Here is a 25,107-nt window from a genome sequence, read left to right on the forward strand (position 1 = left end):
TCCATCCCCCTCACCATGCTGCAGTAGCGTGATAAGAGTGACCAGGAGTTTTGTACTAGCCCACCCTCCCGATCATATCCGACTGGATGTGTTTTCTATTGCCACAGCTGATCACGGCCATGAGTTGCCCATGGTAGCAACGGGGAAATGAGGCTGCAGGTAGCCCAACGACGAACCGCTACCTGCTCCTGGTAAGGTGCGCATATGAGGCGTTCTTGAGCAGCCTCCCCTCGTCGAACTTGCAATGTGGTTCAGTCAAATGATACGCAAGTTGTGCAACGCGGGGTTCCGGTCTCACGAACCATAAAAGCGCTGAATTCCCTGCTGTGCTAGAGGAAGTCTGATTTTAACCACTTCACTCACACTTGATCATCACCCTTTTATTTGCTACGCCTACAAGTAACCCCTTACCAGTAGTTCCATTCTACTACCATCATGGCCATCGATGTGGAACCACGCAAGGTTGTGGCGACCGAAATTGACCATGTGTCCTCCAAAGATTTCGTTGAAACCAACCCAGCTGGGGCTCAGCTTGCCGCCGTCACTGAGGCGGACAAATCTTCGATGATGTCCAAGGGCATGAGGAAGCTCTGGGCTGTTGTGAGTCCCATCCTCGACTAAGTTCCTAGGTTATCGACTCTGATATTGGTGCAGTGTTTCGTCAGCTATTTCATCTCTACCATGAATGGTTTCGACGGTTCTCTAATGGGATCTGTCAACGCAATGGAAGAATATCAAAAGACCTTCGGCTTGGATGGCGCTGGTGCCAGTACTGGCGTCATCTTCATCATCTACAGCCTTGGCTCGGTGGCTGCGTTTCCCTTTTGCGGTATGATAGCGGATGGCTTAGGTCGTCGCAAATGCATTGCCATCGGTTGTTTCATTGTGCTTGTCGGAACTGCTATCCAAGCCCCATCCAACACCAGATCCCAGTTCATGGGCGGTCGCTTCGTTCTCGGGTTTGGAGCCGCCATCGCTCAAGCTGCCGGGCCAGTCTACATCGTCGAACTAGCCCATCCTGCTTTCCGTGGGGTTCAGGCTGGAATTTACAACACGTTCTGGTGGCTCGGGAATAGTGAGAACTCCATTCTATCAAACGTGCCGAATGGGTGCTTATAATATACTAGTTCTCGCAGCATGGACGACTTACGGATGTAACAAGAACATTCAAAGCAGTTGGGCGTGGCGCATCCCGACTACGGCTCAGGCCTTTCTCCCTGGGATTGTTCTCCTCATCATCATGTTCCTCCCTGAATCTCCACGGTGGCTGATCGCACATGATCGGCATGAGGAGGCCATCGATATTTTTGCCAAGTATCATGCGGATGGTGACAGGGAAGCTCCAATCGTGACTCTTCAAGTCGGCGAGATTGTTGAACAACTACAGTTGCACGACCAGCAGCATCGATGGTGGGATTTCCGGGAGCTCTTCAGCAGTCGGGCGACTTGTTACCGATCCATGATGGTCATCTGCATGGCCTTCTTTGGGCAGTGGTCTGGAAACACAATTGTTTCGTATTTTCTGCCAGCAATGATCGAGAATGGGGGCATTACCAACACTTCGACGCAGCTGCTCATTACTGCTATCAACCCAATCTTCTCTATGATAGCAGCTGTGGTGGGAGCATCATTATTGGACAAACTCGGCCGCCGGGTCATGCTCCTCGGCGGGCTAACGGGTGCTCTTGGGTGCTACATCGCAGTAACAGCATTCACTGCCAGATCAGTCGACAACCCTAACCTGGTCTACGGGTTGATTGTCTTCATTTACCTCTTTGGTATTTTCTTTGCAGGTGGTTGGACGCCTCTGCAAGTTTTATACCCCGTCGAATGCTTAGAAAACCATACTCGTGCCAGAGGTGCGGGAATGAAGTTCCTCTTCCTCAACATTGCCTCCATGACCAACACATATGGAATTTCTGTGGGGATCAAGAAGATTGGATGGAAGTTGTATTTGGTTTTCGTTGGATGGCTTTGTGTCGAAATCGCAGTGGTCTATTTCTTATTTGTTGAGACGGCTGGGAAAACGCTGGAAGAGTTGTCGGACATCTTCGAGGCGAAAAACCCGGTCAAGAAGAGCCTCGAAAAAGTCAAGTTTCAAATTAGCACCAACAGTAAAGCGTTGAGCTCGGAGCATGACGGAACAGTGTAAGCAGCCATGCGAGTGCCAGTGCTGCTTGGTGGCTATGCGCCAGAGTACTGTCTTCTCAGCACGGGACGGGCATTTGTAGCATTCCTGTGTTGGAAATGATCACGGCAACATTTCGAGTAGTTCTTCTAGTTCTATTACAACGATCATTCCTCTTAAGCTACCTAACATTGAACATAAATCGAGAAATAATGCATCCTCTGTCTGCCATGAAATAGATAATGATGGGCATGAGAGCCTGCGCGACCCAAATACTGTACTCATGTAAAGTCTCTATATCGTTATGATTATATTTTGACCGTAGCTTGAAACCCAAGCCTTCCAGGCATAGTCATGATCATCAACTGGTTTCTGCTGTGCAGTTTAGCTCTGTATCTGTGAGCTTGGCCTTTCCTAGATGTAGCTAGCCTTGTTCTCAATTTCACGTCAGCAGGTAAGTAGTACAAGTACTGTAACAAGAGCAGGCGATGCGCCCACCCCAGTTAACTTGACCCTTGCAATTCCGCTGCATTCCCCGACGATGAGCTACAGACACGCCCCCAAAGTCCAACTGCATCTGCGGTTGGAAAAGATTCTCATCTCATGACCCTTGTAAACAATATGACCGATAATAGAGCCGCAATGCAGCCACACCGCAACTGCAGCACCATACGCGAGACAGCTGCCCCTGCAATACCGCTGCGTTTCCCGACGCTGAGCTGTGAACACACCCCTAAAGCTGTTCAAGTTTCATTAATCCGTCGACTTAAAACTCTACACATAATGTGACCCGTTAAACACCGCATCGCACCCTGCAATACCGTTGCGTTTTCCGACACTGAGCTGGGGGGACACGCCTCTTAAGTCTAAGTACGATCAAAACTGGGGGATTCATTCCCCGCGTTGCTGTTTGGTCGGTTGAATACTTCCGAACCTTGAGACCTATCTTCGTGCAGTAGCTCCTGGCAGTTTGTCTGCAGAGAGAGCCCTTGATGCCGAGCTCCGGGGTATTCGTCCCCCCCTCCTTACCCTGCTCGTATATCGCAGCATCACGAATTCCGTCGGATTTTCCGACGTCAAGCAGTCTCATTATCCACCCTTGGGCAATTTGAATTACCTCGGCTACAGTTTAGGCCCGTCAGTGCATGTCAATGCATGACTCAGTGCCCGTTTCCCAGAATGAATTTAGCCAACTCTGATGTCGAGATTTTAGAACCATCATCATCCCGGAGAGCTCAAATAACCTGCGTTCCGTAGCAATCGATCTGCTCCTCTCAAGCCAAAAAGGATTTGTCGAGATATTCATAGTCTCAACTCTACGAAAATGGTGATGATCCACGGCATCCCCTCTCAGGAAGTCCAGGGGAGAAATGATTATGAGAACGAAACCGTCTTTCGGAGGAACTGTCTTCCTACGCGAGCCTACTACATACCCGCTGATTCTTTATTGTTGAATGGCAAGTGGGACTTTCATTATGCATCAACCCCCCTCGAAGCTCCTGGCTCTGAAGCAATGCCTGGCCTTGAAGCGCCACCCGTATCGTGGTCTAGCATTCACGTCCCCGGTCATTGGCAGCTTCAAGGCTGGGGACATCCCCACTACACGAATGTTCAATATCCAATTCCTGTATGTCCTCCCTATGTGCCGACGGAAAATCCCACCGGCACCTATCGACGAGTCTTTCATATCCCAACAGGGTGGGAACCGGACTCGCAACTACGACTCAGGTTCGATGGAGTTGACTCTGCTTACCATATTCGTGTAAATGGCGTTCTTGTCGGCTATGCCCAAGGTTCTCGAAATGCATCCGAATTTGATGTGACCGCCTACGTCAACTGGGAAGGCCATAACGAGCTCTCGGTCACTGTCTATCAGTGGTCTGATGCGACTTATATCGAGGATCAGGACCAATGGTGGCTTTCTGGTAAGTGAGCTACGCACGAGTCTGCAAATGTCACTAATACCTGAGTAGGCATTTATCGGGACGTTTATCTTCTCGCATTTCCATCGAAGCATCGAATTGAGGACTGGTTCATCCGCACAGACCTGGTCAACGAATACCAGGACGCGACATTGACCGCAACCGTTGACATCCTGAATCAAGGTGAAGGGACCTTGAAGCTGACTCTTGAAGAGTTGGCCAAGAATGGAGGCGGTCTTATTGGAGAAACCCAGGTTCTGGTTGACTCTGACACTACAAGGGTCAACCTAAGTCTTTCCGTCTCCGGCCCTAAAAAGTGGACAGCTGAAACACCGCACCTTTATCGGGCGAAGCTGCAGCTTGAGAATGGAACCAGAATACTCTCTGTCTTCCAGAATGTTGGCTTTCGCACTGTTGAGCTCTTGAATGGCCTCATCTCAGTCAATGGCAAAGCCATAAGGATTCGGGGCGTTAATCGCCATGATCACCATCCTCGCTTCGGACGTGCAGTGCCAATCGACTTCATCAGAAAGGATTTGATTTTGATGAAGTCACACAACCTCAATGCCGTCAGATGCAGTCACTATCCATCAGACCCTCGGCTTTATGATATCGCCGACGAGCTGGGGTTATGGGTCATGGATGAAGCTGATCTAGAGTGTCATGGGTTCTCACGTGCTGTCACGCGGCCGCTGAATTTGTCCAAGGAATTGACTTATGGGGCAAGAAAAGAAATGGTTTTCAAAAAGTCTGCGGTGTACACCTCTGACAATCCGACATGGAAAAACGCATATGTGGATCGAATACGCTCGATGCTCCATCGCGACAAGAATCACCCCAGTATCATCATCTGGTCCTATGGAAATGAGTCATTCTTTGGACGGAACCACCAGGCCATGCATGATTTCACCAAGATGGCAGACCCCACGCGACTGATACACTACGAGGGGGACTCCGCCGCCAAAATTGCGGACATGTACTCGTTCATGTACTCACCACTGGATGAACTCGTGGATTTGGCCAAATCAGTCGGCGTGACAGAAGATGGCAGGTATGACAAGCCCATTGTTCTGTGTGAGTATGGTCATGCCATGGGAAATGGCCCAGGTTTACTTGACGATTACGAAGAGGCCTTCCGTACATATCCGAGGCTACAAGGTGGTTGGATTTGGGAATGGGCCAACCACGGACTGTGGAAAGAAGACGACCAAACTACAAAGGGCTTCTACGCATACGGAGGGGATTTCAACGATTTCCCAAACGATGGCGCATTTGTCATGGACGGACTCTGTGGCAGCACACACACTCCGACACCTGGTTTGACCGAGTTCAAAAAGGTCATTCAGCCTGTGCACCTGTCCAGGGATGGTAACCAACTAGTCATTCAAAACCTTTATGACTTTGCTAATTTGGACCACTTGATGGTTTCCTACAAAGTAGAAGAGTTCCATCAGGAGTAAGCAGCATCTCCAAGTCCTCATAGACGGCAATGATACTTATACGACACAGGTCAACTATTCTGTCATCCGGAATGCTAGACGCACCACGAATAGATGCTGGAAAGACGGTCAAAATCCCACTGCCTCAATCCGCGATAAACATTCAAAGTCAATCGGAAGTTATCCTGACAATCACCCTGCAACTGTGCAAGTCTTTTCCATGGGCACCATTCGGGCATGAGATCGCCTGGGTCCAGTTGCCTCTGACCGAGCCTGGGAAAATACTCTTGGATACACCCCAGCTCTCGATTGCTCGCCAGCCGAGGTCGAAAATCTCGAAGCAAACTTTGGGCACGAACTTGACGGTCTGGGGACCAGATTGCAAATTTGAATTCGATCAGGCGAGAGGTTGCCTCAAAAGCTGGACGTCAGGAAACACCCCAATTCTCGAGTCGGATCCATCGACAAACGCAGCCATCATACCGTCCTTCTGGCGGCCACCAACCGATAACGATGTCCCCAATTCACTGCCATACTGGAAGCGCTATGCGCTTGACAAGATGACTAGCCAGCTGCGCTCTTTTACAACTCACAGCATTAAAGACGGGCTAAGGGTTACAGCTAAGACATTCTTGTCCCCTCCAGTCCTCGACTGGGGATGGGATTGCAGGATTGACTACACAATTCTCGCAACCGGAGCACTTGATGTATGCGTCCATCTTCAGCCCACAGGCTCCTACCCCAAGCATGTTCCTCGGGTGGGCTTGAACCTCCGCGCCGATCATGCTCTTGCTCAAGCACAATGGTTTGGTCTCGGGCCTGGAGAAGCGTATCCTGACAAGCGTAGCGCGCAAAGACTCGGAATATGGAGCGTGGATTCCGTCAGGGACCTTCACACGCCGTACGAGGTGCCGCAAGAAAATGGGAATCGTATGGACGCGAGGTGGCTTTCACTCACAAACACTCACGGGGCTGGACTACGGGCTCGAATGAGCGTCGAACCTGGTAGCGAAAGCCGCAATTCGCCATTTACTGGTTTTAATTGGGCCGCAAGCCGGTATTCCGCAGTGACGATTGAGGAGGCGAAGCACCCGTGCGATTTGATTGAGGAGAACGCAACGCTGCTCAGACTCGATGCGAAGGTCGCCGGCGTGGGTTCGGCTGCTTGTGGACCAGGCGTGACTGGGAAAGATCTTGTGCACGTACAAGAAGTGACTTTTGGATTCAGGCTGGAGAGTGTCAAGTAGGAAGAAGAAGAATTGTTGAGCTAGATATTGAGAGGGAGATGATTGGAACTTGAGGACACAGACGGCTGCAAGGACACATGAGGTAACAATTGATAAATCTTTTACGTCCCAACACAATCTCTCACCATGTCTGCTCAGGAAACAGCAAAGACATTGTTCTTGGTTGCAAATAGAACCGAGTACGCATACCAGTGATATTCCGCTGCTGCTTATGCTCAATTATATCCGATCTACAATTAATACGTAGAACCCTGAGCTTATTAACAACCTGACTGCAACGGGTCGTTAACTTATTATGTACGACTATACTGGCCTTGGCTACAGCCGCGGTGCCATTACTCCGAGCATTAAGATTTTTGCTCTCAACCTCTTGGCTTTTCTTAACGTCCTACTCCCAAGCCTTAACGTCACGGAAGTCGACGCCCTTGGTTTCTCTATGGGTGATTATATTGCTTAGCAGCTATTGCTTGATGCTCCTGCCGTTATTTGCAAGTTGGTTCTTGCCGGTACTGGTCTAAGCCTCGGCCCTGTTGGTGCGCCCGATGAATGAGGTTCAGTCTACTGTCTTCAATCCAAACCCTGGTCTGCCCACGATCGAGGCTTTCTTTCCCTCCTTTACGACAGGCGAAGAGGGAGTTGCTTGGTTCAATAGAAGTATAACATCGACCAATAGCTAGCCTAGGAAGTCTTGAATGCAAACACCATATTAGCTGAGAAGTATAACATCGCGAAGTGGGGTCGCAGGAAAAAATGGAGAGCCTGAGATCGCCCAGTTTACTACCGGCGAGGACCTTGTGAAGCTCACCCAAGCCTATCAATTTACTTTCGCTACCTTATGGGAATAGTCTCGCTGGAGGCTGTGGATATTCTTTTCCCGCTATCTATATATATAAAGCTTAACGACGAAGTAACCTCGGCTTGGTCTACTCTTGGCCTTTGTATCTCCTGTTGCTACTCACTTGGCTTGAATAGACTTCAAGCGCCAAAAGTGTGGGCGATCTACAGCTATAAGAAGCTATTTTCATTTGAGCTTGGATATGCGTCTTGCATTATAGACGAATGTTACGACAAGATAGAGCCGACCACTTCCCTTCGCTATTCCTCTCGCTAGAGCTTCCACACCTGCCAGCAGTGGCATAGATACCGTACTCCATATGCCCAATACTTGTCATTCGAACTTTCATACTCTTTCACCCTGAAGATCTGTCCTGTCGGCGTCTCCGGGTTGATGCTGTTCAGCCATCGAAGTGTCTCGTTCGGCACCCGCTCCAGTCGCCCTACATACCTTTACATTTCTCGGCCGAAGGTTTTGGCGAGCCGCGCAAGCGTCTCCTGTTCCTCGCGCTCCGGACCGTCTCGTATGCTCTTCCACACAGCTTTGATTTCGGTCCCAACTCGAGCTGGTAGATCTGCTTGAGATCTGATTCCTGAAAGACCTTCGCCCAGCCCGCCTTGTCGATCCACCTGTTATCGTGGTTCACGCTGCCCGGCCTCTACGCGATCTTTTGCCTCTGGTCCTCTTCTACCTTCAGTGCGCGGCCGTACTGGGCCAGCATTCCGTCCCACCCGCGACCAGCTCCACCTCCTTCTTTATTGGCTTTATCTCTATCCCTGTCCCCGTTACGGCGGCCCCCGATATCTGAGTACCGGTTTCCTGTGGTTCTATCTATTATTGCATCGGTCTGCCGCCCTGGTATCTTAGCGACGTCGACGATCCAGTACTTTGTATAGCGCCCCTGCGAGAACGACTGTAGCATCACCTCCTCCCAGCCGCTCCCGACGTCCAAGTGGACCGACGTCCTTGGATGCCCCAGCATGTTCTTCCGATTGACTGTGCGGTACTTGCATGCGGTGCATCTATAGCCTGGAAGCATCTTGAGATTCTCAATTGGAGCACCCCTATCAGCTGGCTTCTCTATATCGCGTGGATCCTTTGATGGCTATTCTGGGCAGTATGCTGTTACCTGAGCTAGGTCTGCTCCTTTGAGTCGGTGCTGCTTGCGGAAATGGTTGACAATCCCGTTTATACCGTCCTTCCCTGGCCGCACTGCTCCCTTGTATGCCAAGTAGATATATACCCTGTGTCGTGAATTAAACCTCACTTGCTGCTGCTGCTGCTGTGGTTGTTGTTGTGGCTGTTGTTGTGCGCAAGCTCTCTCCCGCTTACCCCTCCGGGTCTGTTTCTCTATTACCTTCTCTGTATTTATTGCCTTACCTTGCCTCACCTCCCTCTGTTATAATGAGTAGAATAGATAATGAGAAGGTGAGATTGCTTAACATCTGTACTGCAGTCTGCGCTTTACTTAATAAATACCTACTTCTACGACCCCTTAACTTTATTAATACTTACGTCACATATATATTACACAGCATACAGTGGGGATTGCCTATCACACCCATCACATATATATCATATATATCACAAGTCAGCTATCACTTCAATTAAAAGAACGCGCCAGAGGTGGGGAACGGGAAGACGAGGAGGGGGGGTTCGGGTAGAGCCTATAGTTCCAAGGGATGTTTCTACGTAGTAGTGCCAAACGGTGCCAACGACGTTTTGTGGAAATAAAGGGGTTCTTTTCTTGCTTTTTTCGCACGCTTTAGCCGACAACCCTGCTAAACCCAAGTGAACTGAAGTGGTTGTTTGATTCGGAAAACCACCCTTAATAGCGTCCAGAAGAAGTAGAAAAAAAAAGAGAGAGAAATACAGGCAGTATCCAGCAATAAATATCTAGCCCCTTTTATTTTAGCTCTTATAGCTAACTGCTGAATATATAAAGTTAGATACCAGCAATTTAGTAGTTAGATTATACTGCTCTTTATAGAGTATAAAGTAAAAGTATTCTTTATTAAATATATTAGCTATATTTATTCTAGCACCAGTGGAATATTCCGGAGTTAAGCTCTAAACTATACTCTTAAAGGCAAACATATTTTTTTCTAAATAACCGAAATGAAAAGTGCTTTTCGTCGGTTTCGGTTTCGGACCCGGACTTCATATTGCACCCGTATGCCCTTTATACTGCAGCAAGTTAAGTGCTGTCGATCCGCCAAGAAATTTAGATGCTTGGCCAGGCTTCTAACTGGGTAATAGAAGGCCAAGACATCAGTTAATTTGATTAAAGCACTGAACTCACGGTGGTGCGGAATGAATCAGAACCCCGAGCCATTAGGCTTCAAAATAAAGCAAGTGCCTTTCAACTTTGGAGAGTGTGCCCTCAAGCGTTTTGCGTATTGCTGACTACTTCCGCGTTACATTCAAGCTTAGTATTCACTATGAAGCAAAGTATACCTCTGTTGAGCGTTGTTGCAGGTTTGGGTCTTGCGGCCAACTTGCTCGCATCGCATTTCTCAGGGAAACTATATACACTGACGTTGTCTGATTCTGGGAATCTCATTATTCAATCTGAACACAACTCTGGAAACTGGGCCAAATGGACACACTTCGACGCCGAAACTCAAACCCTCTATGTCACCGACAGTGCGGTTCCTTCTCCTCTAGGAGTCACGACATTCAAAGTTGGAGTTGATGGAAGTTTGACAAGAGAGTTACCCCATGAAACATCTCTTACCGATGGTGGGGAGGTTCATCTGGCCTTGTATGGCGGTGAGGACGGAAGGAAATTCATTGCGTTTCCGCATTAGTAAGTTTCATATGTGCGCCATCGGACCTAGTGCAGACAGTATAATCTAATCGTCTCAAGTTACACCTCGAAAGTTGTGACCTACCAGTTGCCTCTCACATCGGATTCCACCCCCCATCAAACCTTCAACTATTCCGAGCTAGCACCAGGTCCATCCGAGCGCCAGACGGCAGCCCACCCACATGGGGTTCATCTCGATCCCACAGGGAGGTTCATGTTTGCACCAGATCTGGGAGCGGATCTCATCCACATCTATGCCGTTGACTCTGCCACTGGGTTCCTTACCCAGTGTAAGCCAGCTCATGCTCGCCCTGCAGACGGTCCCCGTCATGCGGCATTTTGGTCTCCGTCTGACTCCAAAGGCGCACCAGCTTCTATGGCCTTCAGCGTCAACGAACTCTCCAACACTGTCACAGTATGGGCTGTTTCATATCCTGCCCGCCGTGGCGGGTGCTTATCACTCACTCAACTCCAAGACCTTTCAACGCTTCCCAAGGGTGCCTCGGTGCCATCAGAAGCGAAAGCCGCCGAGATTCGGGTCAAGGGTGATTTTGTTTACGTGACAAACCGACTCGACCAGTCGTTCGGTGCGCTGGGCGACTCTATTGCAACATTCAAGATCAACAGGTCTCGCCGTGGCATCAAGGAATCCGCCAGTCTCCGTTTTGTCGAGCTCACGAACGCACACGCAGACATTCCTTGGGCATTCACGATCAATGAATCAGGAGACCTGGCCGCTGTCGGTGGACAATTGAGTTCGAATGTAATTATTTTGGAGAGAAATGTCACCACTGGTCAGTTGGGTAATGTAGTCGCGAATCTGGCTGTTGGAGAGGTTGGAGTCCCTAATACCTTGTCAGGACTTAGTTCAGTGGTTTGGCTTGAGTGACCACCTTGATACCCTAACCCACCAGCATGTACGTAACGCTACCAAAGTGGCGTCCGGCCTACTAGACAGTCCGTTAGACAGCTCATAAGCAACCCTCCTACGATTTCATTCCACTGCTAAGACCCGAGGCAATATCGAGGTCCGCTGGCGCCTTGGGCATCAGGGGATTGAGGGAAACGAAAGAGCTGATAGCGTACCTAAGCAGGGCTGCAGCCTCCCTGACCTACCCGATGCCCAACCTACACTGGTCGTGGGCTGCTGAGCATGTGACTCGTGCAGGACGATCCTTTGGACCTGTTCCGGATTACTGGGCAAAGGGGCCAGTCGCTGGGCCCTGGACTCGTCCTGCACCAATCAGCCGAACCGGAGAAGGATTGCACATCAGTAGACGAATACCAGGCTCTACGGATAAACGAGCCTCACCGAAATATCCTCTCGGATGTCTCTGGACGCCTCTCAGCACGCGTATGCATCTACTCATGGGTAAAGCTGTCCGAGAAGCCTCTCTTGGCAAAGTTGTCTCCTGGACTGGTAAGCAATCACCCTGACATGTGGATACTTACCAGTCAACACCCTCCCTTTCCGACTACCGGTACCTAATGACGGTGATTATCATTAACGCTACGACGATTAAGACTACTAGTAGAGTCGATCCGCTCGATAAACGTCGGAAGACATTTCTTCTTGCCAATCCGCTAGATTTGAGAAAAGAAAAAAAGCAACGTCTAAAAAGATACTCATATACAGGTGTTGGATAAAATTCCGTCTGCACCGTTAGCTCTAGACATCCATGTCCGGCGGGAGAATAGCCAAGACTGCCAAGTTCCTCTCAGATATTTAGTCTAGCTCGTGTGGTCAACGGTTTCGCGCGGACCATCAACGGCTTTTTAATCCATAGCGCGAAGGACTTCTGGTCTGCCCAATTCCGACTCTCGTCACAGAGCTCGAGGTCGTATTTGAAGAGCAGCGTGGCCAAGATGAGTCTCATCTCGTGCATGGCCATGTTCTGTCCAAGGCAGTTTCGAGGCCCGAACCCGAATGGCTGATGAGCGTCCAAGGCGTCCCCAGCGTATGTCGGATCCGTCTTCAACCATCTTTCAGGTGCGAAGGTGTTGGCGTTCTTGAAGTTCGCTTCAGAGTGGTATGTTGACCAGTGGTGAACTGACACTCGCGTTTCAGATGGAATCCACTTGCCAAGGATCTGTTGTCCTCCTGGAAGAACGACTCTTGGGCTGCCAATAGGAACTGGAGGGTAGATGCGTAAAGCTTCCTTCAGGCAAGCGTTCATGTATTTAAGCTCCGCAAGACGCTCAAATGTTAGATCGTCCACCTGGGTGAAGTTGCCCCGAATCTCCGCGAGCAATGTGTTCATCTTGTCCGAGTAGGTAAGCAAGTTATAAATGCAGCCGCTCAAGAGTGTGGCTACGAATGCGCGTTTAGTAAGCTTCATTTCGCTCTGTTCTCAACATGGTGACTGTAGTCTTTGGGTGTCCGATCAATGGTGGTGCACTTACCTGTTGTCTCCGATCCAGCAAGCATGAAGATCTCGGCATTAGAATGCATTTCCTCGAGTGTAAGACCTTTACCCTCCTTGGCCGACAAGACCAAGTTCCAGATATCCGGCTGATCCGAACCATCTTGCAGACGTTGATTGACACGATCCTCTGAGTGCTTGCAGTGCGTGACCCGCTGTTGAGTGACGGACTTTGGCTCGAAGCGGGTGAATATGGCGTTCAGGATAGGGTAGTAGTTGATCATAGAGGCAATGGGAAGCATCTTTAGCGACTCAAAGATGGATCTGACCCAAGGGCTGTATTCATTCTTCGCCAAGAGGTCGAGAGGGTGCCCAAAGCAGAGCTCGGCCATAACATCGAAAGTTGTATAGTTGAGTAGTTGGGTCATCTCCACTGGCTTCTTCCCATCCTCGCCAACCTCGGACATTTTGTACATAAGAAGATCCACATATTTCCGGAAGAGAGGCTCTTGCTGCTTCAAGGCACGCTCTGAGAAAGCAGGCGAAAAGAGTCGGCGCACTCGAGCGTGGTTTTCGGTATTAGCCGTAAGCATGCTTGGAACGCCTGCCAAGAGTCATTATTGCGAGCCAAACCATTGGACTTGAGGGAAATTTTACTTACCGTTGATAGGTTGAACAGAGAATTCTTGTGCTTTCTCTGTCGCCTTGGGTCCATGGACATCGTTCCAAGCCTCGCCAGCTGCGTAGCTCAGGTCTGTCGGGCCGAAGCGAACGACGGGTCCATATTGGTCGTGCAGCCTCTTCATCCACCGAACGTCGTCACCTCTGAAGGAAGCGAGCCAGTAGGGAATACGGCTGATCGCACAGATCTTGGGACCAGGCACATCGGCCAGCGAATGGAATGTGACGCAAAAGATGGCACTTCCGACAAGGTAAATAATCAGCAGGGCCACGAAGGCAAGAATAGTGCCCAACATGATGGTGAAATAGAGACGGTAGCTCGCCGTGCACCGAGTAGTCCTCCCTTGTGAAAACCAAATGGGATGTGATCAAAGGAGTGAGCTCGAACACACGGTTTGGGAGGCGGTGACAAGTGACTCGACCCAAGGACAAGGACTCGAGGCAGTATGAATTCTCGTACAGGGATAAGTCGAGGCCCCTGGCATGCACCCGTCTTGGTAATAACCCCTTGGCTAGGGGCTGCCTGTAGTTGCAGTGAGCTAGTCGGGCAACCAACGGCCCGCCATGGCCCCATTTTCCGATACCCGGAGACAGGGTTAACCAGCCTATGAACGGCTATGTATATCCATCTTGTTGGACACGCGTCTCTGCGGGCCTGGACAGGACGGGACAGGACGGGACAGGAGTTTGCAGTCACTATTTCTGTCCATTTACAGCTGAGGAGGCGGGAAAGGGGGCAGCCCAGCTCACGCAAGATCTCTCCTAATACGCCGTGCATGCTGAGAGGAGACAGGAAGGGTAGGTCTTTGTTGGGTCGGGCTAAAGGTTCTTCCAGGCTCGGTGAAGCCAGAATCAATCAGACCCTACCCTTGAGGTTCCCTTCCCATTGGATTTACTTAAAACCGAGTTTTGCCAAGAGCGACACGCGACACAAACAATTTCACCGCGAAATGCATGTACCGCTGATCATTCCTGGTTTTGCTGCCGATCTTTCCAATCTAGATTTAGCGCACGGCATCACCAACACTACGCCCTCAGGGATTAAAAAGTCTATTTTGCGACTTGCCACAGAAACCAAGGCAGTGTGCTAGTATGATAGGCAGACTACGCATACTATCAGAATGATGTAAATCACTACCGCAACATGGAGACTAAGAAATCCAGGTATCGTATCAGAGATTTCAAGGTGGGATGAGATATTGGGATAAAAGAAAGTCACCACAAAGATACGGCAAAAATAACTTGCTTGATCCTCAGGGGCTCTAGTACAGCCAGGTTGGTTCAGCCGTCCCCACTGTCCCGAAACTCTTTTGCTCCAGAGGGCCCAGATTGACAGAGATTGCCCAATTTTCGCGTTGGTGTATGTAACGCCCACTAGTCGGAATTGGTAACGAGATGGCGGATCATGGCTGGGGACTCCCTTCCTTGTCATGTTCTCTACCAATAGGTGGCTTTCGCTGGCTCGCCAAGATAGTATCATCACAGACCGCAGGAATAATGTGGAGTTAATGTTACGCTGAAGGGAGACCCTGCTAACTCAAAAATCCCTTGCGTATGGGATGGAGACCAACGAAAGCTACTGCGTAGTACGAGAATTCCCCTTGCTGGCTTCGGGAACTGGGACCTGTCGCCTCCCGAAAATGCCCATAATTGGACTATGTATCTACAATCTCAGATTATCTTCGATGCCTTCGGTACAAGCTCAAGTCGATACACCCGTGGGAATTTCTTCTCGCCTCTCGCCTGCGCTGGAGACATAAGACGGTCACGGCGTGAGGTGTGGCCAGAGGCCATCTATTAGGATGGCAACCTCCATGACGGGCGAGCAGATTCGGGATCTTGCCAACAAGCTTGAACCTTTAACCCCCAAAGGCCTCGGACCTGCTGTCGAAGTTGTTGCTATTGTCTTTGGCATCATTAGCGTCATCTCTGTGTCGCTTCGAGTTTATGTGCGCGCTGGCTTGTCAGGAGCATCCACGAGGCTTTTGGGTGTTGAGGATTCCCTAGCAGTGCTTGCAATCGTAAGTTCTATCCAACCTGGAATTGCCCCTCGAGAACACTGTTGAATGCATTGCTTCTCCTCGTCGAGCTGGTTAACAAGCAGTGCAACAGATCCCATTCATACCAGCTGTCGTTTTCACAGTCTACGCATCTCGCTATGGCGTTGGATGTCACGATGTCGACATTCCCTCACCGCTCTATTTGATACGCGCCGTCGAGTATCAGACCTACTGGGAGGTGCTCTACTTTATCTCCTCGACTATCATCAAGTGCGCCATTGGGTTTACCTGTATACGTTTGGACCAGCGAAAGCGAATTGTCGTGCCAATTGTTGTCAACATGGCCGTCATGGTGCTCGTGGCTATTCTTGCTCTGATCTTCGTTTTTGCAAACTGCAAGCCGTTTGCAGCAACATGGAATCCAGCACTGTAAGTCCTCCTCCACATTTCATGTGACGAACCGCGTAGACCTTGGACCTCACATAATCGTGAGATACACTTCGCTAACGCTGTCCATCAGAGGAACGTGCCAGAAAAAAATCAGCTTGCAGACTGTAAGCTATATCGTCTCCGCTATTCAGATGGCGACCGACTGGGCATGTGCCACAATTCCCTTCTTAATTGTAGCACAACTCCAAATGTCTCGACGCAGAAAAGTATCAGTCATCTGTATCCTCGGCCTCGGTATTTTCGCAAGCGTCGCTACATGCATCCGAATGCCTTACTTGAAATACTACGATACCGCGAGATACCCTACCGAGATAGCGTGTACGTCTCCTACGTCAATATTTTGCCCCTTTCTGGTAAATACTGATTCTTAATTCTTGTGTTCTAGATCACCTCGGTGTCATCAGTCTCACGTCCAATATCGAGTGTAGCTTGGGAATCATTGGATGTTCCCTGCCTCCTCTCCGAAAATTATTCAAATTCTACTACGGTTCTTCTCATAGTGGGACCTACGAATTCACGGGGGAGGTTAGTACCATCATTTGCATGTTGCCCTGTGATTTAGAGGACACAGCTGCCCTAGTCCCTAGCAAGCTTTCACATGGTTTATTCGGCCCGTTTCATTGAATCTGTGCTGACAATTTTGGGTTTGGTAGAGTGAGAACGTACTGGGGAACTCTGGTCTAGGCATCAGGCTTGAATCGCTCAACGGACACAATAAGACATATCACGCATCAGCCAAGCGTGCACCCTCGGGTACCAGAGAACACGAAACAGACGACGACGCCTCGAGCCGCAAGGGAATCATACGCAAGACCGAGGTATTCATTAGTTAATACGCATATTGTGTCTCGCCTCTTTCTTTTCGCCGATGGAAATCAGAAGACATAGTGTCAATGACTCCATTCTCAGCCGCAGATCTTGTCTCAGGCTACCGGCAGCTGTTAACCGCCAGAGCAATGGCGTCACTTCGCACAAGCCGGACGTGTAGCTCGATGATGGAATTAAAAACACGAAATACAGCACGGAGAACCTTCCAACCGGCCGCCACTACGCCGGCTAGCGGAGTGGGAGTCAGGAGTACATCTTCAATGGGTCAGATGATTGCGATAGAGTTATCACAGATGTGTCACTCTCGGCCTCCACTAGTGGCTCGCAGGATGCTGTTGGCTAGCTAGGTAATCTGGAAAGCGCCACGGCTTTATTATTTCCTGAATGTATTAAACTGGTTGGCACTTAGTTGCGTTGTAAAATACGAGTATTACTCTTCGTACAACCGATGGTGGGCGACACAGCAAAATATAGAAGGCACAGACATTTAATTTTACACCGATAGAAGGTGGACGTCGATTGATTGTTGTAGTAGCCCATTACCGCGACTTTTTCCCCAATTATATTCCGTCTTTCTCAACTCCCATGCCCTCGACCGAGCCTCCCCCGGAGTAGTCGACCCGTCGCCTCAGATACAATGACGCAAAAGCAACTGGTCGGAGCCTAGTAGCTACTCTCGAAAGTCCACGTCCAGTTCCTCCACTACGAGTCCTCGGTATGGAGACGGTCTACACTGTGACTTGGGCTACCGATTACCAAATGTAAAAGTTATTAAATTAACTAGCTGCGCCATCTTATGCAAAGTCGTGGGATACCCCACTGGTTATTGTGGCCAGTATTCATCCAGGTACGTGATCTAAAACAGCTCATTTGTCCAGAGACGGTTTAAAACCCCACCGTACCGTACGGAGCATCAACTCGATAAATTAGCCTTGTTTTATGGATTATATTCTGTCATGGTGGTGGCATTGGGTAGAAAATGCTTGAATTGTGGATTAAACTGTGTTTTTTTGACTCCGTGCCGGCAGCTTGCTCACCTTGGGGGGCAGACAAAAGTTAGATTAATTTCATAGACTGAACTTAAACTATATATGATTTAGACTTTCTGAATCATTATGTATAAGAAAACACGAAGGCAATAAGTTGGGGAAGGAACTTCTTCCACCTTTCTCTGCACATGCATAGGCCAACACAGCTACAGATCTCGAACTTCTTGCACCAAACTTCCAAAGCCATGCAGAACATCCTGACTCCGTCCCAGCGACATAAAACAGACACAGACGACTTGTCTTCTGACAGGTGCATCACATACATCACAGAATATCACACTTCATCTTTCTCTGCTATCACGCCCTACCTGACAACTTGCCCTCCTTACGGTCTATCAACTGATCCCGATCGCGTGGTCTACCGTCAAGAGTGTGATGGCTACGATAACCGGTATCTCAACCCACCCGCCCATGGATCTCAGCCAAACAATATCCTCCTTCTCATCCGAAAAGAGCTGGAAGCCATTTTCTTTGAAGAATCTGCCTCTGGTCTACGCCACGAATCTCCGTTCAGGATCGGCTGGCGTCAAGATGGAACGATGACAACCTTCAATCAACTACAGCTCCCTAGAGAAGCCTTCACGCAGGACCACAATCCTGGGGAATTAATTGAGTACTTGAATAAAGAGATCATGATCTACTTTCCATGCGAAACAATGCCACGTGGCCACCAGGAGGACAAGTTGGGCCGCTACTTGTATCGCGAATGGCTTCAATTACACAACGGACGGCCGCCATTTCAGCGTCATAGCTTCTTTGCCAAGCCAGCATACTTCGGAGAAAATGGTCCCCGAAGCATTGAGCAAATTTCACTGTTTCACAAGACTCTTTGCAGTGGCATATCAGCTCGTCTCGACGACGCCGTTCGTTTCCGTTTCCGGGAAGCTCAACCTCCAGCAGGCAAAGCAGATGCCCCACCAATGTTTAACCCTACACCGAGCAAGAAGATACGCTCTTGGCACGATCATGGTTTCGTTGTCAAACACATTTTTCGGTCGCTATTTATCGTCATAGATGATGAAGAATTGGCGGTGAATCGAGATCTACCGGCACGTCGCGCCAAACGACCACATGAAGACGCGGTTTGGTATCTAGAAGAGTCCCAAGACCGGCGTTTATCCCGGTACACAGCACTGCTGGTCAAGACAGGAGACGAAGCAAGTCTGCATTCTCCCATCGACTTTCAACCGCTATTCGAAGCTGGGTTAGCACTCGAAGTCAACCGAGATGATTACACAGGCGCACCTGAGGAGGCTGTTGTGCGTGTCAAGCTTGACGTTGCGGTGCGCTTTATATATGACTTGCTCCGCAAGGAACAAGAGGCACTTGAAGATGTTGGCCAAGCAGCCCAGGCACTGGTCGAGGAGCAACAGCAACTATGTGACGTATGGGTAGAAAACGTCATGAGCCACGCTCAAAGGGTTGGAGTTGAAGAAAATGGCTACACTTGGATTGCTGCTCGCCGCGCTCGTGCAAGAATAAACGGAGAGGCCTTTGATGAGGATCAAGTAAAGCCATCGTGGGAGTATTTGACACATTGGGATTTTTAAGAAGGGCATTCAATATTGAAAGGACAACGTACTATTTTAATCATTAGATATTAGTATGATACTATTGCCCTGGCATCACTGTCCTTGCTTGTACTTGTAGCAACATAATAGCTTGTCGCATTAGGTTCCAGGGCGTAACTAGCACGAAGTGGCCGTATAGGTTAGAAATTTCGATATCATATAACGCGAATATCTGTTGGAGGTAGCAAAGACATTGACTATCATGGTATACTGCCTGAACATATCGAATTGTATGAAGAGGATATTGAGATGATAGAGCTGGGAACAGGCAAACCTCCCAATGGAAACTTAAAGCCTTTATATCAAGAGGAGCATTGTTAATATTCTTATCTGTGTTTTTCTTTAACTGTTAGGCTTTTAGTCCCCCCTCTAGGTATATATACTAGGGCACCCTACCTCTTAATATTATAAGACTAATAATTATATTTATTTCTTAAAGACTGGTGTAACAAGGATACCAAGCCTCACGGCCGACACCCTGTCACACACCCATATCCGGTACAAGGAGGGGTTAGCCCTACCTTGCCTTGGTACACTAGAATGCTAACCTAGACACGCGGCCCTCTGCAAAACCCAACCGCGCGGCCTACCTCAACGAGCCCGGGGCCAGCCCTTAGGGTTTCGCCGTAGTATCTATATAATCTCAGCCTGCCGACTAGAGACTGAAATAAGGCAAGCTTTAGTCTCTATCTTAATTGACTACTACCTTATTCTTATCTGGTTACTTCGTACCTCTTCATTAATCTTATTACAATTCTAAAGCTTCTCTTTTAGCCACCCGAGATTGAAATAGCACTAAAAGGTAAGCAAGCTACCTCTGCTATGGCAGGGTTCCCTGAGTCAGCAGCAGAGCAATTAACACCCTTAGGCACCCCAAGTAATAGCAATATGCCTACTATTAAAGAATTAATAGAAGAACTTATTCCGACTCTATTTCTAGCTATTATAATTTAAGGTAAAACCCTAATTATACTAACTAATTCTATTTCTATTAAGGATTAATATGCTGCTATAGTTATTTATATTATCTAGCTAAAGGCTTTAGAGGAGTTTAGAGCCTAAGAAGTAAAGCTTATATAATAACTTATAGGGGGACTTTTATTTGAAATTTATATATAATATTATTATAATTTAATAGAATTTATATTAAGTAGTAAAAGAGAAATTAAAATTTAAAATATTATTTAATTAATTCTTTTAACTACTTTTTAAAAAAAAATAATTAATTAAGTAACTTATAATATATTTTTATTAGAGTATATTATTAATATTAATAAGATTATAAGAAGATTCTTTTTACTTTAAATAATATAAAGTAAAATAGAAGATTAAAATAAAATAATTTTCTTAAAAAAAACCTATAAAAACTTATTAAGATATAATTAAAAATTAAATAGTATTTAAAAATTAAATTCTTTTTCTTATTAAAAACTTAGCTAATTAGAAGCTAATATTAATATACTAGCTAGAATAAGCTTATTAATATAACTACTAATTTTCTTAGAAATTCTATTAATATCTTAACTTTTTAGAAAAATACTTTTTAAAAGTTTATAAAAAGTAAAAATATTATTCTTTTTTATTAAATTATAATATAATTTATAAGATTATATAACTATATAATATCTTAAAATCTCTAAAATATAAGAAGAGATTATTACTCTAGTTATTTACTTTTAAAACTTTATATAGAATAAGTAAAAATAAAAAAGTAATAATTTAAATTAAAAGAGATCTTTAAGAAATATAAAAATAATAAAATTAAAACCCTAATAAAAATAGAATAATATTTAAGATAGATATAAAATACTAATCTTTTAATCTTTAAAAAAGGCAACTTAAAGAAGATTAATAACTAAATACTTATATATTTTAACTATAGTAGTATTAAATATTTAAAAAATAAGTATATATAGCTCTTAAAGTATAAAAAGTTAATTTGAAAATAGCTAGAAGTTAGTATAGAAATTCTATAATAGCTAATATATTAATTATTTAAGTTAAATTCTACTTTAAGATTTTATTATACTTTATAGCTAAAAACCTATTAAAATATATATATATCTAGACTTTATATTAAAGCTAATCTTATTAGTAAAAAATTTATAATTAGCTAAGGCTTAAAATTATTATAATATACTACCCCTAACTTATAATTATAGTAAAATAACTCTTAAATATATTATAACTAATTAATACCTCTTATAATATAAGACTGCTAAGGCTATATATAATTCTTTACTTAAATTTATATTAATATTAATAAAAACCTAAATATAGAGAAAATTCTAATTCTTTTATTTATAATTATATAATAGATTAATATATCTATTTATATTCTATAAAGTAAAAGTAGTAATTTAAATAAAATTAAAAAAAGATTAAGAAAATCCCTTTTTATAAATTAATATAAATATATAAAAAGAAGCTTAAGTCTAAGTAGTAATTTTAATACTAAAAGATTATATTATCTCTAGTAAAAAGAAAGTAATAGACCTTTAAGTAAAGGATATTCCTAGAGAATTATAAGATTTTCTAGATATATTTAAAGCTAGTAATACTAGCCTATTATCTACTATAAGATAACTAACTATACTATTAATATTATTAATAGTAAAATACCTCTATATAGCCTATTTACCTCTTATTATAAGTAGAGCTTAGGAAATTATAAGATTACCTCTAGAAGAATCTAGCTAATAGCTATATTTAACTCTTAAAGAGCTTATAGAAGTATCTATTTTTTTATATTAAAGAAGAATAGCAAATTATAACTATATATTAATTATAAGAACTTAATAAAATTATAAAGAAGAATTACTACTCTCTTCTCTTAATATTAAAGATTCTTAATAGAATTTAAAAGTAAAATACTTCTTTAAACTTAATATTAAGAATACTATTACTGATTTATATTAAGAAAGAAAGATAAGTAGAAGATTATATTCTATACTTAATATAGGCATTTTAAATACTAGTTATATCTTTTAGGCTAATTAATACCCTAGCTACCTTTTAGAGCTATATCTATTAGGCTTTATAAATTTAGTAGATATAATTTATATTATCTATTTAAATAATATTCTTATTTTCTTAAGAATTAAGATTTATATATATAGTACTTAAATAAATCTTAAAATAGATATAAAAAGTAAAGCTATATATAAAACTCTTAAGTATATATTCTATAAGAATTATATAAATTTCTTAAGTTTATTTTATTAATAAGGTATTTTAGTAGATTCTTACTAAATAGAAATTATAACTTAATAAAAAAACTATAAATTATAGAAAGATATAAGTTTTTTTAAGCTTCTATAACTTCTACTAATAATTTATCTATAGATATTCTGAATTATAGGCCTACTATATAACTTACTAAAAGAAAGTAAGAATAATAAGAAGCCTGGCCTATACTGCTAAATAATACTAAAAAAGTAGTATTTTAATAGCTAATTAATATATTTTAATTAGCCCCTTACTAAGATATTTTAACTTTAACTTTTAAATTTAAATAGAAATTAATATATCTATATATACTATAGTAGGTATTATCTTATAACTAAATTTAAAAGAATATTATTACTCTATAGCATTTTAATTTAGAAAGTTTAAAGACTCTAAGTTAATATATAGTATACTTAACTAGAACTAATAGCTATTATTAAGTTATTTAAATACTAGTAATACTATCTTAAAAGCTAGTAAAGATAGTAAAGATTCTAAGTAATTACTATAATCTATAGATTTTATAAAGAATATAAAGTTAAATAGCTAATAAGCTAGATAGTATATATATTTAATATTTATAATTTTATTATTAAATATCAGCTTAAAAGAATAATTCTATAAATATACTTTTATAATATCTAGATTATAATAGTAAAAAGATAAAGAATAATAAATTAATCTTTAAATTATAAATAAAATAGAAAAAATCCAAAAAGTAATATTATAAAATAAAATCAAATAAAAGCAGAAAGATAAACCTACTAATAATTAAATAAGAGATAATAAAATATTCTTAGGATTAATTTAGCAGCAAGAAGAAACAGAAAACAACACCCAACTCATTAACTTACCCTAGGGGAAATGTACAGAGAGTCATCACACAGGCGTCTTAGCCGGTCAGCCCGAAGCTGCACCAGATTACGCGTATAAGGTCGGGCCAGTCTGAGGCTTATGTCTCCTGATAGGGAAGCATCTCATGAGATAGAATATCGGGTCGGTCGCAGGAAGGTTCGCTGGCAAGGCATCAATGGGGCCTGCGGCAGCCCGATATCTGAGGGAGGTCGAAGACGGAAGTTAGACAGGGAATGTAGTGACGGCAAGAAGGCTCAAATAAATCTCTTAAAAATGAAGGCAATTAATTAATAGACTCCCTAGCAGCCTCGAGCCCTTTCGGCCTCTCTGACTTCTAGGAAGAATCTCTGATGAAAGGAAAAACGATGATTTCCCCTAGTAACGGCACTGACCTCCCCTTTTAACCCCATCCGGGTCACCCTAGAGACATCCCCGCTAGCAACTAGCTAGCTCAAGTGTCCCTAACTGCTTGTTACATTAGAAGAAAATCTTACTTATAAGTATAGTAATAAGCTTTTAGAAATAGATAATACCCTAGCTTCTATATTACCCTTAAGTAGCAAACTCCCCCTAAATTTAAAATAATAAGTAAAATAGATAAGAAAATAGCCTAAATATAAATAGTAAATTTCTTATAAATAAGCTAGAAGAGCTATATAATAGAAAAAAAATTATAAGAAGAAAATCTTTAAGCTTCTAGAGAAAGTTATTTAATATCTCTAAATTACTAATAAGAATACTTAATAGTAAAAGACTAAAGTAACCCAGCTAGAAAGTAAGAAATCTAGTAGTAATTAGTTAGTTAGAGGTAATAATCTTTTTTAATTCTATAATTACCTATTTATACCTAATAAACTTAGTATATAAGAGGAGATTCTATAGCTATACTATAATAACTTCTTATTAAGTTACTTTAAAAGAGAAAGAACTAGAGAATTAATTTAGTAAAAATTCTATTGAGTTAGTATTAAATATAATATTAAGGATTATATTAGAATCTATACTATATATTAGGGGGCTATAGCTTGATAGTATTAATTCTATAGATAGCTTAAATTTCTATTAATTTCCTAGTAACTTTAGAAATAAATCTTAATAAATTTTATAATTAAACTGCTAATAGTTAATTAAAAAGGGAAGAAAGTTAATATAATTTTAGTTATTATTAACTAATTTATAAAATATATCTTATTTCTTTTAGTATCTATAATAATTACTATTATAAAACTTATAGAGCTTTTTTTACTATAAAGTAAAATTAATTTATAGGTAACCTTAAGGAATTATATTAAATTAAGGCTCTATTTTTACTAGTGAATTCTAAGTGGAATTATATTATATATTATATATAAAATAGAGGCTTTTAATAGTATTTTACCTCTAAACTAATAGATAAATAAAATAGATAAATTAGATACTTAAATACTATCTTAGATATTTTATTAATAGCAATTAAGCTAATTAGGCTGTATTACTTTAATTAGCTTAATTTGCCTGTAATAATACTTTAAATAGTATAATAAGATATTTATTTTTTATAGTTTTTTAAGATTATAAGTTTAATTTCTTTATTAAAGTAAGAAATAATATCTTAAAAGGTATATTAGAGGTATATATATAGCTATAATACTTAATAGACTTTTATAAGATACTAAAGAAATATTAGTAAAAAGTAGTTAAAAGATAAGTAAAGTATATAATA

At 43.6% G+C, this 25,107-nt stretch overlaps 7 protein-coding genes across 7 annotated transcripts; 5 read left to right on the top strand and 2 right to left on the bottom strand.

Annotated features, from left to right (window-relative positions):
- Positions 1-435: 435 nt before the first annotated feature.
- BGZ61DRAFT_481179 (lactose permease) lies at positions 436-2,152 on the top strand (the record flags this gene model as incomplete). Its single annotated transcript, XM_046249269.1, has 3 exons — positions 436-600; positions 655-1,075; positions 1,128-2,152. The coding sequence occupies 3 exons, from the start codon at positions 436-438 to the stop codon at positions 2,150-2,152; spliced, it is 1,611 nt and encodes a 536-aa protein (XP_046101316.1).
- A 1,300-nt stretch (positions 2,153-3,452) lies between these two features.
- BGZ61DRAFT_551445 (glycosyl hydrolases family 2, TIM barrel domain-containing protein) lies at positions 3,453-6,736 on the top strand (the record flags this gene model as incomplete). Its single annotated transcript, XM_046255500.1, has 3 exons — positions 3,453-4,053; positions 4,102-5,506; positions 5,560-6,736. 3 exons carry the CDS (start codon positions 3,453-3,455, stop codon positions 6,734-6,736), a joined length of 3,183 nt encoding a protein of 1,060 aa, XP_046101317.1.
- A 1,287-nt stretch (positions 6,737-8,023) lies between these two features.
- Positions 8,024-8,610, bottom strand: BGZ61DRAFT_481181 (uncharacterized protein; the record flags this gene model as incomplete). The annotated part of the gene is made up of 2 exons (XM_046249270.1): positions 8,024-8,200; positions 8,263-8,610. 2 exons carry the CDS (start codon positions 8,608-8,610, stop codon positions 8,024-8,026), a joined length of 525 nt encoding a protein of 174 aa, XP_046101318.1.
- A 1,402-nt stretch (positions 8,611-10,012) lies between these two features.
- Positions 10,013-11,269, top strand: BGZ61DRAFT_358898 (Lactonase, 7-bladed beta-propeller-domain-containing protein; the record flags this gene model as incomplete). Its single annotated transcript, XM_046241014.1, has 2 exons — positions 10,013-10,380; positions 10,441-11,269. 2 exons carry the CDS (start codon positions 10,013-10,015, stop codon positions 11,267-11,269), a joined length of 1,197 nt encoding a protein of 398 aa, XP_046101319.1.
- Positions 11,270-11,720: 451 nt separating this feature from the next.
- On the bottom strand, positions 11,721-13,828 carry BGZ61DRAFT_456729 (cytochrome P450). The gene is made up of 3 exons (XM_046246557.1): positions 13,405-13,828; positions 12,784-13,347; positions 11,721-12,691 (listed from the first exon to the last, which is right to left on the bottom strand). Exons 1-3 carry the CDS (start codon positions 13,718-13,720, stop codon positions 12,099-12,101), a joined length of 1,473 nt encoding a protein of 490 aa, XP_046101320.1. The 5' UTR covers positions 13,721-13,828; the 3' UTR covers positions 11,721-12,098.
- Positions 13,829-15,226: 1,398 nt separating this feature from the next.
- BGZ61DRAFT_358671 (uncharacterized protein) lies at positions 15,227-16,707 on the top strand (the record flags this gene model as incomplete). Its single annotated transcript, XM_046240989.1, has 5 exons — positions 15,227-15,445; positions 15,537-15,853; positions 15,945-16,192; positions 16,260-16,399; positions 16,528-16,707. The coding sequence occupies 5 exons, from the start codon at positions 15,227-15,229 to the stop codon at positions 16,705-16,707; spliced, it is 1,104 nt and encodes a 367-aa protein (XP_046101321.1).
- A 974-nt stretch (positions 16,708-17,681) lies between these two features.
- BGZ61DRAFT_551448 (uncharacterized protein) lies at positions 17,682-19,301 on the top strand (the record flags this gene model as incomplete). Its single annotated transcript, XM_046255501.1, has 3 exons — positions 17,682-17,757; positions 18,022-19,034; positions 19,065-19,301. 3 exons carry the CDS (start codon positions 17,682-17,684, stop codon positions 19,299-19,301), a joined length of 1,326 nt encoding a protein of 441 aa, XP_046101322.1.
- Between the last annotated feature and the right edge of the window lie 5,806 nt (positions 19,302-25,107).

Source organism: Ilyonectria robusta (assembly GCF_021365365.1).
Source record: "Ilyonectria robusta strain PMI_751 chromosome Unknown BGZ61scaffold_17, whole genome shotgun sequence".
NCBI lineage: Eukaryota > Fungi > Ascomycota > Sordariomycetes > Hypocreales > Nectriaceae > Ilyonectria > Ilyonectria robusta.